The sequence below is a fragment of the Genypterus blacodes genome, unplaced genomic scaffold (genome assembly GCF_046128005.1).
Source record: "Genypterus blacodes isolate CSIRO-AG114 ecotype Tasmania unplaced genomic scaffold, CSIRO-AGI_Gbla_v1 ptg000057l_1, whole genome shotgun sequence".
NCBI lineage: Eukaryota > Metazoa > Chordata > Actinopteri > Ophidiiformes > Ophidiidae > Genypterus > Genypterus blacodes.
The window spans coordinates 2,963,322-2,978,643 of NW_027466869.1; the positions used below are offsets into that span (position 1 = coordinate 2,963,322).

The 15,322-nt window shown below is 45.1% G+C and overlaps 2 protein-coding genes across 12 annotated transcripts in view; both read right to left on the reverse strand.

Moving 5' to 3' along the window:
- Positions 1-36: 36 nt before the first annotated feature.
- cd79a (CD79a molecule, immunoglobulin-associated alpha) lies at positions 37-2,404 on the reverse strand. 2 transcript variants are annotated; one of them, XM_076152546.1, is made up of 5 exons: positions 2,242-2,404; positions 1,460-1,810; positions 946-1,061; positions 615-677; positions 37-420 (listed from the first exon to the last, which is right to left on the reverse strand). In XM_076152546.1, exons 1-5 carry the CDS (start codon positions 2,282-2,284, stop codon positions 298-300), a joined length of 696 nt encoding a protein of 231 aa, XP_076008661.1. In that variant the 5' UTR covers positions 2,285-2,404; the 3' UTR covers positions 37-297. The 2 variants fall into 2 exon arrangements, with proteins under 2 accessions (XP_076008661.1, XP_076008662.1); XM_076152547.1 differs by having other exon boundaries at positions 1,472-1,810; positions 2,242-2,401.
- A 2,444-nt stretch (positions 2,405-4,848) lies between these two features.
- arhgef1 (Rho guanine nucleotide exchange factor (GEF) 1) overlaps positions 4,849-15,322 on the reverse strand; it is a 29,745-nt gene continuing 19,271 nt past the window's right edge. For 7 of the 10 annotated variants that reach the window (XM_076152555.1, XM_076152551.1, XM_076152554.1 and 4 more), the window contains 21 exons: positions 14,681-14,887; positions 14,399-14,540; positions 13,419-13,430; positions 12,354-12,518; positions 11,122-11,303; positions 10,895-11,041; positions 10,629-10,711; positions 10,408-10,533; positions 10,094-10,208; positions 8,897-8,997; positions 8,688-8,762; positions 8,427-8,502; positions 7,949-8,116; positions 7,766-7,853; positions 7,572-7,676; positions 7,417-7,469; positions 7,162-7,305; positions 6,934-7,053; positions 6,656-6,852; positions 6,042-6,146; positions 4,849-5,923 (listed from right to left, as the gene is read on the reverse strand). In XM_076152555.1, coding sequence (XP_076008670.1) covers positions 6,072-6,146; positions 6,656-6,852; positions 6,934-7,053; positions 7,162-7,305; positions 7,417-7,469; positions 7,572-7,676; positions 7,766-7,853; positions 7,949-8,116; positions 8,427-8,502; positions 8,688-8,762; positions 8,897-8,997; positions 10,094-10,208; positions 10,408-10,533; positions 10,629-10,711; positions 10,895-11,041; positions 11,122-11,303; positions 12,354-12,518; positions 13,419-13,430; positions 14,399-14,540; positions 14,681-14,887 — 2,381 coding nt within the window. In that variant the 3' untranslated portion in view covers positions 4,849-5,923; positions 6,042-6,071. The remainder of the gene's footprint in view (positions 5,924-6,041; positions 6,147-6,655; positions 6,853-6,933; positions 7,054-7,161; positions 7,306-7,416; positions 7,470-7,571; positions 7,677-7,765; positions 7,854-7,948; positions 8,117-8,426; positions 8,503-8,687; positions 8,763-8,896; positions 8,998-10,093; positions 10,209-10,407; positions 10,534-10,628; positions 10,712-10,894; positions 11,042-11,121; positions 11,304-12,353; positions 12,519-13,418; positions 13,431-14,398; positions 14,541-14,680; positions 14,888-15,322) is intronic. The other 3 variants (XM_076152553.1, XM_076152552.1, XM_076152558.1) reach the window with 3 other exon arrangements.

The following is a 15,322-nucleotide window of genomic DNA, read 5'->3' on the forward strand; positions in this document are numbered from 1 at the left end:
TTTTGTTACAAAGAGAATTGTCACATATTAAGAAGATTTCTTGTATGTGTCTTTTCACATTTTGCCTTTATTGCACACAGGATAGAAAGCATTAATTCACTAAATTGCAAGAAATATCTGCAGTGGTGTCTTGAACAATAAAAATCTGAATTAATTGATGTCACCCTAAGCTAAAGCCAGTCACTCATATATCAGGTTTAGACACACAGCCATAGTTTCTCTCAAACTTCAGCTCAAAACATGCAAAACATTCTCTGCACTTTTTCCATCCTTTCTCTCAGCCTCTTCCCTTTTCCTTCAAGGTTTCTCCAGCTCAATATCCTCTTCTTCCCCCATCTTTTCCACATCTTCATAAGGGCTCTGACCCTGCGTGCGCTCAATCTGATCATATGTGTTGCAACACTCATCCAGATTTAGCCCCTGAGAAAAGGGAGAAGGAAATCAATCAAACACGCTTAAACAAATTAACAATACAGATATAAGCAGAGGTGGAAGATCACATTCCCATTCATTTCTCTCTTCCTGTTTTAAGATTAATGACACAATGCTCAATATTCCCACTGTTCAAATGGTAGTTCAACGTCCTCTGCTTCAGTGACTCATTTCATGCTCACCTGATATATATTTTCCTCTTCCCGCTTCATCTTTGTCTTCTTCAGTTCATGCAGTTTCTTTGTCTGGAAGAGGAAGAACAGAAGTCAGTTGAGCTGCGAAATGATACAACTTCCAGAGCGGGAAAGGCGAGAACATTGTGTGAAAATAAATCTGATTGTGAAATTCTGTATAATAAGACTATAGAGATTTCTGATGTGTTGACAGGATTGACAAGATGTTACCACTATTGTGAAATTGTGGAAACCAGCTATCGCTTGTTTAACAAAGATATGAGTCAGGGTATCGGTGTTAAAAAAACAAATAAACGTGGTAATAATGGGACCCCCTGACCTTGAACAGAAGGGAAGTAGATGGTAAGAGCACAACCAGCAACAGTAAGACTCCCTCAGCTGTCAGGATCTTGTTTTTGGTGCCTTCTGCCAGATTTATTGACTTCTTGATGGGTGCTAGAATTACAGAAAGGGCGCAGTCAGAATGTGTACATAAGAAAGGGGAAGCTGGAGACTAATTCACTTACAACAGCAGGCTTAGCAGGTGATTGTTCTCCATGTTACGTAACTGTAGTATTTAGTGCAAAGACGAGTCCAAAGGGTTTAACATGTGAAATAAGTGAGTTAACAACTAATTCTATTGTTGAGTAAGTTAATGGAGCTATTGCAAATGAATGCAGGTTATCCGACACACACACACACACACACACACACACACACACACACACACACACACACACACACACACACACACACACACACACACACACACACACACACACACACACACACACACACACACACACACACACACACACACACACACACACACACACACACACACACACACACACACACAAACTCACTGTAGACCTGCAGGTATGTGCCAGCGGTGAAGTGCATAGTGGAACCATGATTGAAGGTGCACAGGTACAGCGCGGAGTCGTTCATTTGAACTGATGTGAAGGTTAGGATCCCACATAGAAAAGGCGCCTTTTCGACTTCTTCCATAGTCACAATTTCTGAAGCATTCACCAACTGCAGACTAGAGGAATCATTTTTGTTGGGGGTGGCTTTCTTCCACTTCAAGGCTGCTGTGTCCCTGTCGACGGAGATGCAGCACTCCAGGACCGCATAGTGAGAGACTGCGACCCTGCTAGAGGGCCGGGCTGGTTTAAAGGTCACATCGTCCGCGGCGACGACCACTGCGGGATAAGCACCATGTGTTGTAGCTCAACAAGTTTTGGTCAAATTATTAGGGCTTTCTTAATGACTGCAGATTGTACAAAAACACAAAAGACATTGTATTAGTGTGCACAGTATGGTGTCTTAAAAGCTGAGCAATGAGTATGAGGAACCACAGTTAATAGAGCAAAACGTGTAGCATGATAGCACAGCCATCTGACAGGATACATGCTTCAGTGGAGCTCAACTCAAGAGCAAAAACCCCATAGTTACAGTAAATATGTATTTTTTTGGGTAGGTGTTATGAACAGACATGCGCCATTGCTTCAAATACATAAAACCCAGAATACAGCTGCGACTACACAAATCTTGTATAAGAAACAGATGAATTTAAATGATCTGAACTATAATTGTTCCGTAAAAGATTATAAAAGATATTAGACCAACTCACCAAGGACACAGAAGACAAGGAAAGCAATCCATCCTCTCCCCATCCTCTTCACAAATGTGGAAAGCAGAAATAATAATACAAACCAAATTTCCCAGACTGGCAGCGCTCCTCACACAGCACTGAGGCGTCTTCACTGCTGCTGTAGAGACACACTGCCGTCTTGTTTTTGTCTCTCAGGATATATGCTTGAATGAATTTCATCAGTCTCACATTTGCTTAAAAGGAAATTTGCTAGTGTATCTACTGCATTTAGAAAAATGCAAAATGTATGTATAATGTAGAATTTTAGACATATTAAGTCTTTTCATTTAATTGCAATAGTCAATGTCCATTTCTTATAATTCAAAATTTATGACAGTGAAACCTTGAGTGTATTAAAAGACACAACGGGAATTTATTCACCCCATTTATTAAAAAACGGAATTAAAAAAAGAACGTACCACATTTTTTTTCTGAAGTATACATCATTAAAAAGCCTCTTACACATTAAAATCAAAACCCAAATACACAGTATAGTTCTTGCATATTCATCGTTTATAGATAGACACGGTGACAGATGCCTGCATAACAAGGATCGGCGCCTTTTCTATACAGGGCTTTGACCAGCAGAGCAAAACATGACCGAGGGTGTGCAGGTTACGCCTGAGAGCGGGTCAGCGAGGGCCGAGTCAAATCACCAGAGAAAATGCATCCCTACCCTGAAACCGACTGAAAACAAACCTGGGGTGACCTTGCAATGCTCACCGGTCAATTGGTCATTGTCTCTCTCTCTCTCTCTCCAGCATCAATGTCATGGTCCTCTGTGAAAGTGGAGCCCGACACAACTGATTGAATTTGTAGACTTGAGCCCTCTATGCAGAAAACAGCTTGATCATCAGAACAAGACATCACTCTATAAATACATTTTCTATACATCTAAGTATTTGAATATATGATACTTGAGGAAATGCGTCTGGGGGAGAGAGTGAGACATGCCTGTAGACATATAGGTGTACTGTATGTGGCACAGGAAGTGCTGACTGAGTGAAAAATACTTTTTTGTTCTTTAAATACAGCAAGTGAGATTTTGTTTCAACTTTAAAGAATGTGCCATTGTTACAATATTTCCAATTCATTCATGCATAGACGAGTTACAGACAAGTCTCATCTCTCTCTCTCTATCTCTCTCCCCCCGTTACTGCATAGTCAATAATTACAAAAGCAATAAAGAATAACAACAAAAACCTCCCAGCCCATTGAAGTAAATCAAATGAAATACACAACATATAGTAAACGAGTGCCAAAGGAAATGTGATCATGCTAACATAAGAAGTGAGGTTTATGTGGCCTATTAAAGAAGGTAAGAGAAGGTGAGAGGGGTCGACCTCATCAGCCACTAGATACTAACCTGTTCGCAACAGCTCCCTAAATGGTAACATTTATATACACACAAGGTAGATACAACGAAAGCTGCAAACGAGTGAGAGACAAGAATAAATAAGAGGAGAGGTGAGCGATGGCATTTGACACAAACTTGTATCATGGGTAATTTGTGGCACTCAGGTGAAGAATAATAAGCTGTAGGATCTGCAGGGTCAAAGAGGACTTGAGTTTGTGAACGCAGACAAGGAAGCGATCGCCACTACGGTCTAGTGGGAGTGATGTGTGAATGCGTCTGTCCTCTAAACCTTCAGTGTGTTCTACGTGTCCTCATTAGGCCCATCATGTTCAGTTCAGTCCAGTATCAGGTGTGTCTATGTCTCCGGTCCTCAGTCCAGGTCAATTACACGCCGTCTCACACGGACCCAAACAACTTTTGCTTTCCTGTAATAATTAACCTTTGCACTTAATAAAGACTCTTCCTCTTTCTATGCCAGGGAACACAGGGTCTACAGCTTCTGTTTGGCTTAGAAGGTTCAGGCTTTTGCAATACCTAAAGTTCTTCATCTTCATTTCTATATACATATTACCTTTTGCTTTGAGTATTAAAAGTACTGAAATGTGCCATGTTACAGAGAAAATAGGAGCTGGTTGAGGTTGTTGACTGCTGACTGTGCTACTGAGCCAGGCACTGTTGCCTCCACATGAGGTGATGTGCTGCGTGTCATTCAGGATATACAGTAACGGCTCACGTGTGTGTGTGTGCTCGTCTTTGGTTTTGTGTGCACGGCTACAGTTCAACAGCCTCACTCAGAAACTACTGGATATTACCTCCAGTCAACAGCGCAATGAAGTACAATGTCGATTTCCAATACAAATACTGCTGCCAGCGAAGAATATAATCTTTGACTAACAAAGCATGTAAAATCTTTTATACTATTTATAACCCCGCGTTTATCTCCATGTATTAGATGAAAAGCTGTGAGCACTATGAGGGGAAGTTGACACTGCAGAGATCACAATAAAACCTGCTGGCAGAAAAGCCTGGGTCCTGTCTGTGTGTGTGTGTGTGTGTGTGTGTGTTTGTGTGTGTGAGTGAGTGAATGAATAATGAGTGCACATCCTGTTGTCATTTCCAAACCGTTTTCAAACGGCTGTCTAGTTCTACACCTTTAAAGCTGGCTTCAGAAAAACAAAACACATTACTCCAACACTTACTCCTTGCACCACTCAGTGTGTCACTGTTAACCTCACCAGCACTTACACATCCTAAGTTTACCTTCTTTCCCCCCACCTCTCTCTCTCTCTCTCTCTTTCTCTCACTCACTAATGATCTTTCCCGGCCCAGCGCTCTTATACTTTCTCTCAGCCGAGGCAGCTCCATGGACCAAACCAGACTAGGAGGAATAAATAAAAGCAGTACATACAAACAAGTCTCCGTTAGCAACTACATGTTATAAGCTATAGTGCCACTATTTGTCAATGTGACCTAATGACAGTAAGATTCCTCCACGACCTCCTTAGTTAAAAATTTTGTAACACACGTACACACACACACTCTGGCGCGAGTGTCTTTTCACTTCTTTTGTGAAGTAAAGCTGTGCTAAATGGAGAGAAGTAACACACGTCGCAACAACAGCACTGAGAATCTCTGAGTTCAATTGGCTTTGACAAGGAAAAAGTGCATTTCTGTTGTACTTTGGCATCGAGGACAAGTAACACTACACTATATATCAGCAGTAGTATTCCAATCTGAAAACGCTACATTGGCCTTTAAAGGTTCACAACTGCTCTAGCCTTGTGGGCATCTAAGTATAGGATTCTTTCTTTATTGTACACCTGTGCTTGGCAGTGAAGTAAAAAGTGTTCATGTCGTGCACGTCTCCGGTGTGCGTATGTGTGTTACAGTAGATCACAATCACTACATTTTCTTAGGCAGCATCTCTGTTACAGCAAAGTATTGCTCGGTTTGTTTTTTTGGCACATCTCAGCATAAACACCCCCAACCCCCAACTCTAAAGTAGGACGTCTACTTTTTTTTTTGCGTATGTTTTTTATCTCTCTACTAAGCATGCACGCAAACAGACACACGTACACATGCACACGACTCCCACGCTCCATCACTCAACCACTGCACCGTGCACGAAGCACCCCCTCCTCCACCCAACCACCCACCCCGTGTGACAGAAATCACTCCGCCTGGCTGGATCCAGCTGTGACGCGTGTGTGCAGCGAAGGGTCCAGGCATGACTTATGAGGGTTAAAGGAATTTCCAGCAAAGCCTTGGAAAGTCACTCCTGCACTCCAATCAAGCAACTAAAATCTGAAAAAGAAGAAAAGGAAAGGAGGAGCAATGAAAACACTTGACTGGAAATACTTAAAATATGGCAGATTGTTCCCAGCGTGCCGGTGCTTTCAACGGCTGGTTTCCGTCATCTCACCTCATGGCCAGCAGGTGGCAGGGTGGCGTCTTACTGGAAGTTCCTCCCCTCCAGTGAGTACTTGGAGAGGGCCTCCTGCAGCTTGTGGTGCTCCTCCTCCACAGCCTGTGACAAAATCAATATCTCTTTAGGAACCAGAGAAGACAGACACATGCACCCAAACACCACCTGCCTTAACCTCCCCGCCTCACCCCGACACACACACACATACACACACACACACACACAGACGTCAACCTCCTCTAAACATCCTCTCGTCGTCTCCCTCACTGCCTCTCTGACACGTCCCATCGCAAGTGCTGGACATAATAGCCATTTTCAGAGAAGTCCAATTTCACGAGGCAATTTTCAGCCAGGCAATAACAGTGGTGGATAAATTGTTTTCTATTCTCTAGATTCTGTTTTGTGCCATTTTGGCCCCATCTGCCCAAAGTATACCGCAGCTCTCGCCTTACTTAAGTTATCCTGGGCGAAATCCCGGGCGCTCAGCTCTGCAGTCAGCTCTGGTTTTTCTCGTCTTTCATCTTTATCTGCTGCAGTCGTGGCTGCTACCTCGCCGTTTCTTGTCGATACTCTCATCAACCACCCTCTCCCTCTCTGTTCCCCCCTCTCACCTGTAGTCTCTTTATGTGCTCCTCCAGACTGTGGAGCCTCCTGCACACTTCCTCCCTCCTCTCCCGGGACAACACCAGGGGAGCGCTGATGTTTCTCTCCTCCTCTCCCGCTTTCCCAGCGTCCTCTCCCCCACCTCTGCTCTCGTCATCCTCGTCCACTCCGTCTGTGCTCTGGCTTTCCTCTGTGAGTGGAAAGCCTTTTGGGGTGTCAGCTGCATTTTCAATTACAGTAATGTCTAAACAGCTACAGTGATTTTCTCACACACACACGAGCCTACCTGTTGACCGACAGTTATTCGTTTCATGCTTCTCCGATTGCTCGCCTCCATTTTCTTCATCCAGCTGTGAGTCCTCTGACAGACTAATGCTGCCCACCAGGAGCCTTTTCAGGGACATGACTACAAAAAGAGACACATTTAGCACATTCATCGGAAAAACTGGTAATTCAAAGGATGGGGAGAAATAAAGGAGGACAGACAAAAACAAACAAAAGTGTCCCTGTTCACCTTCATCCAGTGCATCGTTGGCCACCTTCTGCTGATCGCTGTTTGAGTGGCCTATCAAGTCAAAGCCATTGTCTGACAGATAATCAATCAGCGAGTGTCGGGGGTCCGAAGACTTCTCATCTGTCAAGCTGTCCTTATCTCGATCTACAGAGAGACAAAGCCCTTAACTTTCACTCAAGCTTTTATAAATGCATTAACAGAGCAAGTTCGTCGCTATTTATACTCTGATAGTCCGATAAAGCGCTGAGGTCTCACCGCTGCCACTTTTCAAACCCCCGTTCTCAGTCGGGCTCAAAGGGACGACCAGTCTAACAGAGGGAAAATGGGAAAAGCTTTCAGATATTTAACAAGCGGATCTCGAAAAGCAAATAGTGTCTCACGCTCTTTCCGCAGACGCCACACACACTTACGTTGGACTGAGGGGCCCACCTCCCCCTCCAGGTGGCAGCGTCAGCCTCATGGGTGTCCCACTCTTCTTCAGATCATCTACTGCTGTCTTAATGACCTTTGTCCAGCTGTAAACACAAACGTGGAGGTCTCATTACAATTTTTCCAATTAAAACAAAAACACGATTGCGTCTTTTTCCCCTTCTCACACACTCACGTTGTTCTCTCTCCAACAGACTGGGCCACCAACTCGTAGATCTGAGCGCCGCTGTCCCACGTAAAGATCACATAAAAGGCTTTGCGATCTGCCAAATGTGGGAGAACAGAAGGATGGTTGAGCCACACCGGTTCACAAAATCAGTGTATTACCATTGGTCATCAGCAGCTGCGTGCGGCTCACCTGTGGCCACTTCACGGAGGAAGACCGAGTCCAGCTTGATGATGGGGCTCAGCATCTGCTTCCCTTCCTGCACTGCAATGGTGCTCTTGCTCTGACACTTGAGAACCATCTTGTCATCCTGCTTCTGTAGGAGCACCAGCAGGTCTCCCAGCAGCACACACTGCACCTCTGCAATGGGCAAAAGAGAACAGAGGTCAGTAACGGAGAGAAAAGAGAGAAACGGTTATAAGAAGTTATGTTCTGGATATTCAAACTGAGAGATAAATACATCTGTGGGATTAGAGAGGTTTTACAAACATGTACACTCGCTGTGTGTAATCAAATCAGTGTAATCAAAAGTTAATTTAGAATATATAAAAAAATATATGCTGATTAACTAAATTTGCCTCATGAGTTGTTGAGTTTCATTTCATTTTCTTGGCTCATCCAAAGTGCCATTTTTTTTCAGTGTGTTTTAGATGGACAAGTGTGTAATTACCAATCGTCTTCTCCTTGGTGACTCTCCAAATCAGAGGGCCTTCATAAATCATCTTCTTCTGCGTCAGGTCAATGTTCTGAGAAACAGAGGCAGACTGATGAAATGGCTCCAACAAGAAAAATGAGAAAATGAAAATATGGGTAGAATCTGTACGGTGCAGTGTGTGTGTGTGTGTGTGTGTGTGTGTGTGTGTGTGTGTGTGTGTGTGTGTGTGTGTGTGTGTGTGTGTGTGTGTGTGATGGATAAACAACAGAACCTCACCCTGTATTCAGTGTACAGCTCATTACTGGGTTTCAGCCCTGATGTGTCCAGTTTGCGCTGGTAGTCCTTCACAGTCTGTGGACAGACAGGGGGACGCTGGTCAGCTCCACAACCACAAACCCTCACAAAACGAATGGACCAAACTCCACTTGGCACTCAATCACCACATCGGCACAGTGTGTTGGAGTGATGGATTGTGTGTTTCTCACCAATAGGTTCTCCATCCCTTTGACCTCCTCGTTGACATGGTGGAGGATTTTCCTGCAGCAGTCTGCGCTCTGCTGGATGCTCTCCTTCTCTGCCAGGTCCTCTGCAGTGAGAAAGAAAGAAAACAACTGAGCCCAGCAAAACAAAAAGAAAAAAAAAGACATAAATCATGATTGTAAACAAGAATCTGGGAGGGACACTTGTTCATTGTTCAAATGTTTGGCTTGTGTGATACAATTCGTTGTGGAAATACTGGCCAAATTTTCTTTTTGGACGGATCTGAACATTTCCTAATTTCATCAGCATTGTAGATTTAATTATCTGTGTTTTGACCCCAAACTGTGTAATGAAATATGACAAATGTTCCTATTCTGGTTTACAGGACCCAAGTCTAAACTTCTTTTGCTGTCTCTTTGCTCTCCCTTCCTGTGCAGTTTCCCAGGATGTGCTCTCTGGCCTGTTCTTTAGGTTCCTCTTATGTCTTTTGAAGTCTGCTGGGGCCTCAACAGGCACTTGATAGAACTTGAGGTTGCTTCTCCTGTTACCCCCATTTCTCTGATGACATGAGAGAGGCGTGACACACTCCCCCAGTGTATCCTCAGAAGCCTCTGTATCATTACTCCAGGCAGAATTGGCTGGCAGCTGCAACACTTGCATCAAGGTGGAGCCACTCCATTTGCCCTTAAAAGGCAATGACTCATCAACATCACTCAAGATACGCATCTCTTCCTGGTAAAGAGGTCGATCTGGTTAAACACTTAAACACTTTAACACAGGGATGTGTGTGTGTGTGTGTGTGTGTGTGTGTGTGTGTGTGTGTGGAGAGTAAACTAACATAAACCAGCATCTCAGTGTAGCTGTTTGGGTTTGTTGTTTGTCATGGACTCTAGACTCTTAGACTGCAGACAGTCTAGCCAGGAAAGAGCGAATGTTATGTTGTTGAGTAATGTGAGCAGAGGAAGTTGACAGAGAGGTGATGCTGCATCTTCTTCTTCCATTTGAAGTGCAGCAAGTGGCCTCGCCTTGAAGCAAGGTTAAGAACAGCAGGCAATTTTGGCTGGAGTCATAATATAGAGGCGTCCGACCATAACCCTGAGAGAAGCAGGCGTTCCCCACAGTGAGATGCTGCTTTATGTTAGACACACACACACACGCACACGCACACGCACACGCACACGCACACACACACACACACACACCTGTGCTCTTGGCAATATTCTCCAGAAGCAATGGGTACTTGGTCAGCCTCTGCATCTCTGTAGGAATGATGTCTTTCAGCTGCAGTCTGCGGCACTGGGGCTTACTCTCTGCCTCCTACACACAGACACACAGACACACACACAGGCAGAATGAATGTGTAAATATGGGATCAGTTTGCTGCTAAGCATTAATGTGTCATTCATTTGACTGCATAGCATCTGTGAGTGCATCCATGTGCATCTTTCTGTTCAACCATTTTTTCCCCAAGCATTTTTGTGCGTGTATCTGTACGTGTGTGTGTGTGTGTGTGTACCTGTATAAATGAGTTAAATCTTGGGTCTTTCCGCTGTCTACTTTTGATCTGGTCCAAAGCCCAAGACTGGTGACTGCAAAACCGTGCTGTCAATTTCTGGAACCACTCCCCCTCCGGACCACCAAACTGGAACACAGCACGGACACACAACGTCAAACATAAAGGATGGAAAGCAGGAGGATGAAATTAAGGAAGAGATGAAGAGAAAGATCAGGACTCACCCTGTTGAGCAGTGTTTTGCTGATTGATTTGACGATGAAGTTGTCTTCCAAACGCAGTTTCTTTAGGTTCTCATAGAAGCAATCTGCATTCAGACGACACAGCTCAGTTTTAACATCACTGTGACACACTCCTCTCTTAACACAGTGCAGATACATAGTGTTCATACACAATATATTGCCATCACAGTGATATCTGGATACTGAGCTTAGGTGGGAGCAGAGCACAAGCTTCCCATTTCAGATGTCTTAGTACAAGCAATGCTTACAGTGCATTTCAATGATCTCATCCAGGTTGGGGAAGATGGTGGCCAGCTCAGTGGTGGTCAGCAGCTCCTCCCTCTCCAAAGGTTTGGAGAAGACTGTCTGAAGAACACTTAGCATTCGCACATGGGCATGCTCTGTCGCAAACAACTCTGAGAGAGGAGAAGGAGCAGAAAGGGTGTAAGTGTGAGCGTCCATCTCTGTCTCATTGTGTGGCCTCTCCTCTGCTTACCGTTGATGACCTCCTGCCTCTTGGTCTCCTTCTTGTTGAGGCCGTCAGCGGAGGCCAGCTCCCTCCAGTTGGGCGGGTCCTGCTCCAACTCCAGGAGGCGTGGCTCCATCTCCTCCAGCTGTGGGGAGGGGCTAGTGGGGGAGGAGCCAGGGCCCTCAATAACTAACAGTGGTCCTTCAGCACTGAGGAAAGGGGGACGTGTGAGAAGAATTAGTTTACATTGACAATGGGTACAACTTAATCCAAGAGCATGTATGAACCAGGGGGTTTAACAGCGATCAATGTCCCGTCCTAGCATACCACGACCAATAACTATTGACAGCTCATTCGTTCTGAGCTGCATCACAACAGATGTAGTAACTTAGACACTAGAACACAACAAGTTTAGATCTAAAACACTGGCATTTGAAGTGCACAGCTGTTTTTCTACCTCTCACCTGATTATTATACCACACATGGCACATTATTTTCACAGTTGCAGCTCTGCCTGACTGAAGCTCACTGATGACAGTAGCAGCTGTTGTAACGCACACAGCCTTTATACAGCCACACAATCAAATGTGCCCTCGGGATGCTGCAGTTTGTCTTGGCAGGAAATGTTGTGAGCGTTTCTGACCTCTGCTAGCTTACCCAGGTTCATATGTTGTTCCCACATTCCCTCCGAGTCCTGAGACGACACATCCTACAGGTCTGACTGTATTCACACTCCTCTAGACTAACAGTAAGTAACCTATAATGGGCTGTAATGATTACCTAATGGTAAATATTGACCCGCCTTAGTAATCGCTCCCCTGTAGACCCTAGTGTCTGACCTCTCGCTGCAATGAGTGTGTTACTGGACCGTTACTCACTCCCATCTGTCACAACATGTCAACTATTAGACACAAATCCATCTTAAAGTCAATAACGAGTCAGTTAAACTGTCAGCCGCACTGTGGAGTGATCAAACAGCCAGGCGTCTTCCAAAGGAGACATTGGACGTTTCCTTTAACACATAATGTTAAGAACAAATGAATATCTAGACTTTCCAACATAATCTTCACTCTTCCACAAAAAGACTAATTTCTAAATGATTTCAATGTAACATGGACATATCAAGCAGTTTTGATTTATGGATATTCTTCCTAAACCTTTGCAGGCTAATCCTGTCTTATTGTTTCAGTGTTGGCGTGTCTGTCTGTCCCTGCTGTGCTCCTCTCCAGGCAGAGAGGGGGGGCTTTTGTCCATCTTACGGATGGGGGTGCAGGGGGGTGAGTGGGGCAGGGGTGGTTGTCATGGTGCACGGTGGCTGGAGGTCCACATCGCTACGGGAACGAGACTGTTTGGTCCGGGAAGAAGTGCGGCGCCGAGAGGGGTGCCGGTCCACACGGGCACTCTCGCTACGCGCCACTTTCCTACTGTAGGGAGGGAGGGAGGGAGGGAGGGAGGAAGGAAGGGAGGGAGGGAGAGGATTGGGGGAGGAGGGTGACATGACGGCAAGATAGAGACATGATGGAGGAACAGAAAGTAACAGTTTGGAAGAGGAGGGAGGGAAAAGACAGAAGAAGGGGCAGGTGGTTCAGGAAAAATGAACAAAATGGACAAAGTAGAGAGAAGAAAGAAACGTGGAAGGAGAAAAAGAGAGGTGAAGTAAAGAAAAGGAAGAGGCCAAGAGGCAGTGACAAAACACGTCATGGTGTCAGGATAATAATAATAATTAAAAAAAAAGGAAACGTCAGATCATTGACAAAGAAAAGGGTTGAAGAAAGAGACAGACAATTGAAAAAAGTGTCAAGAAAATACGCATGACATATGACATGCATAATACTGATTAGGTCATGGAACACACACACACACACACGTTCCACACAGCTTCTCTTTTTACGAGAAACCAGTATATAACATTATGTTCATAAAGTAGCCATCGCATTGCCTCTATTTAAAACAAATGATTCAATGAATTAAGCAGCTTTAACCTTACGCTTTAAAGGCCATCGTCTCTCATTTCACACACTGAACAAACAGATGCAGATTAATAAACCTACTGATCAATAAAATCAAGCTGAAGCTAAATCCTTTACAACCAAACAAATAATACTTAGCCATGCAGTGTATTGGTGTATTGGTGTCGTGTATTTGAGAGGTATGAGTCAATGTGTGTGTGTGTGTGTGTATGTCTCTGAGTGTGTGTGTGTGTGTGTGTGTGTGTGTGTGTGTGTGTGTGTGTGTGTGTGTGTGTGTGTGTGTGTGTGTGTGTGTGAAATCAGTATGTAAGGCCTGAAGCATGTCCATGCCTCTGTCAAGGCGCGGAGACCCACCTTGTCTTCCGTCTGTAAAAACACGGGACATCACAATGATTACACACCCGATCACTGGTCTCACCCCGTCTTCACACAAGTAACAACCGCACCATGCAGGCACCACACCTCAGTACAACGCACTGAACACATGTTGAGTCTACAGTCAGAACCGCATGCCAAATGCACTGCTAAAGCCCCTGGCGGAACACAGAACCGCAGACACACACTCTGGAGGAAAGCAAGACAAAGGACTGGCTCTGGCCGCGAGACGGACACACACCTTTGTTTAGACAAAGAAAAGCACAACAGCAAACAGCAAACACACAATGAATAAATATGATATATGACAACACAATCTGGTCACTCTGTATTCAACTTGGACTTTCCATTTCTGTATCTCGTTGCTTCTATATGTAGAGTTTTTTAAATGTAGCCACTGACCTATAATCACAACAAATACTAAATGCAAATGCGAAAGGCTGCAAGACGACGCCAGCACGTTGACCAATGTTTCCACAGCAACGACAACACCAAGACGGTCGGAACAGCACAAACTATATGCAACAGAAACAACGCAACAAAGCTTTGTTGTCAGCGTTAGGAGATGAGCAGAGTTGGACACACGTGAAGGAACACAAATGTTATGTAGGAAAGTGGACAGACATGCTGTTATGGAGAGAGAATGGAGAAAAGGAACGGGGGAGTGGGAAGGCAAAGGGCGGGAAGGGAAGACTGGATCCACGGTCACCTGACGACGGTCGTTGTCAAAACTCCAGGCTGTTAGCTAGCGGGCGACATGACAGAAGCTGGCACACAGCAGGGACACACTGCTGGGGGAGATTTACCAAGGCTCCCTCAGCCAAAAGCTGGTCGAAGGATGCGGCCTTTATACAGAACACACTTTAATTCATTCATCCTATTACAATCCTTCATTACAATCCTATTACAATCTCTGTTTCTAATGGTCTGAGTCTGGATTCTAGCTCCGTCCTCCTCACCTGTCTTTCTCCAGAGTCTCTTCTGTGGGAGTGTCGATGGGCGAGGCGGGCTCGCCAATGGTCAGCCCGACGCCCAGCCCAGAGGGGGACATGTCGCCCGCTTCTGACACGGATGGAGGGTCTGAACGACAGCTTGGGAGGCCTGGAAGGTGGAGGGGAAAAAAAGGGCCGAGAGCAAACGAGAGGTTACATGTTGCACAAAGTTGATGGTGTTTGAAGTGACCTGCCACTGAAATCCACTACTGATTCTTTCTTTAAGTTTATTTTTGCTGGAAGCCGTACCATCATTGTGTGAAGGCTCTGGGCTGTTGACTATGCTGATGGTGACTACTGCACCATCGCTGCAGTCTGAAACCGGCTGAGAAGTAGATCCTCCACTAGAACCGGACTTCCTGCTGGGGAAGGAAGGGGCTGTGGCTTCAATCAAGGAGCTTCTGGAGGGAGCCAGGGCACTGCCTTTACGCTCCTGGCTCGCTTTCTCCTTATCCGCTAAAGAGGAGGGGGACAGTGTGTTGAGAAGAAGTTCAACAAAGCACAACTTTGGAGGAAAGAGCTTCTGTAGAATGAATGAATGACTCAGGTAGTAGTAGAGTGTGAGCGAGACAAACAGGTAGTGTGGAGAGAGTGCAATCAGGGCAAAGTGCTGTGATGGCCTCTGTGGTGAATGCCAGGGTTAGTATGGTACGAGGTGACATCCACAGCACTGCACGTCAGACAATAGTGCAGACTAAAGATGCTTGGTGATTACAAACAATGCAGTGCACCTGAACCTAGAAACCACATCTGTGAAACACAGAATCAACTACATACTGACTCTCCCGCATCCCCTCCCAGTTTGATTTTGATCATGCAGACATGCTTATGGGTTGATTAGTAAGGGTAGTGAACCATTCTACAGATAGAGGGGTGCGAGCTGTGGACGAC

Bases quoted from the DNA above. Each gene is read 5' to 3' on its own strand.
- cd79a (XM_076152546.1), bottom strand. From the start codon at position 2,284: ATGGGGAGAGGATGGATTGCTTTCCTTGTCTTCTGTGTCCTTG. The intron at 1,062-1,459 runs GTGTGTGTGTGT...CTGTAATTCTAG, and splicing joins GGTCTACAGTGAGTTTGTGT to CACCCATCAAGAAGTCAATA. The intron at 421-614 runs GTGAGCATGAAA...CCCTTTTCTCAG, and splicing joins AAGAGGAAAATATATATCAG to GGGCTAAATCTGGATGAGTG.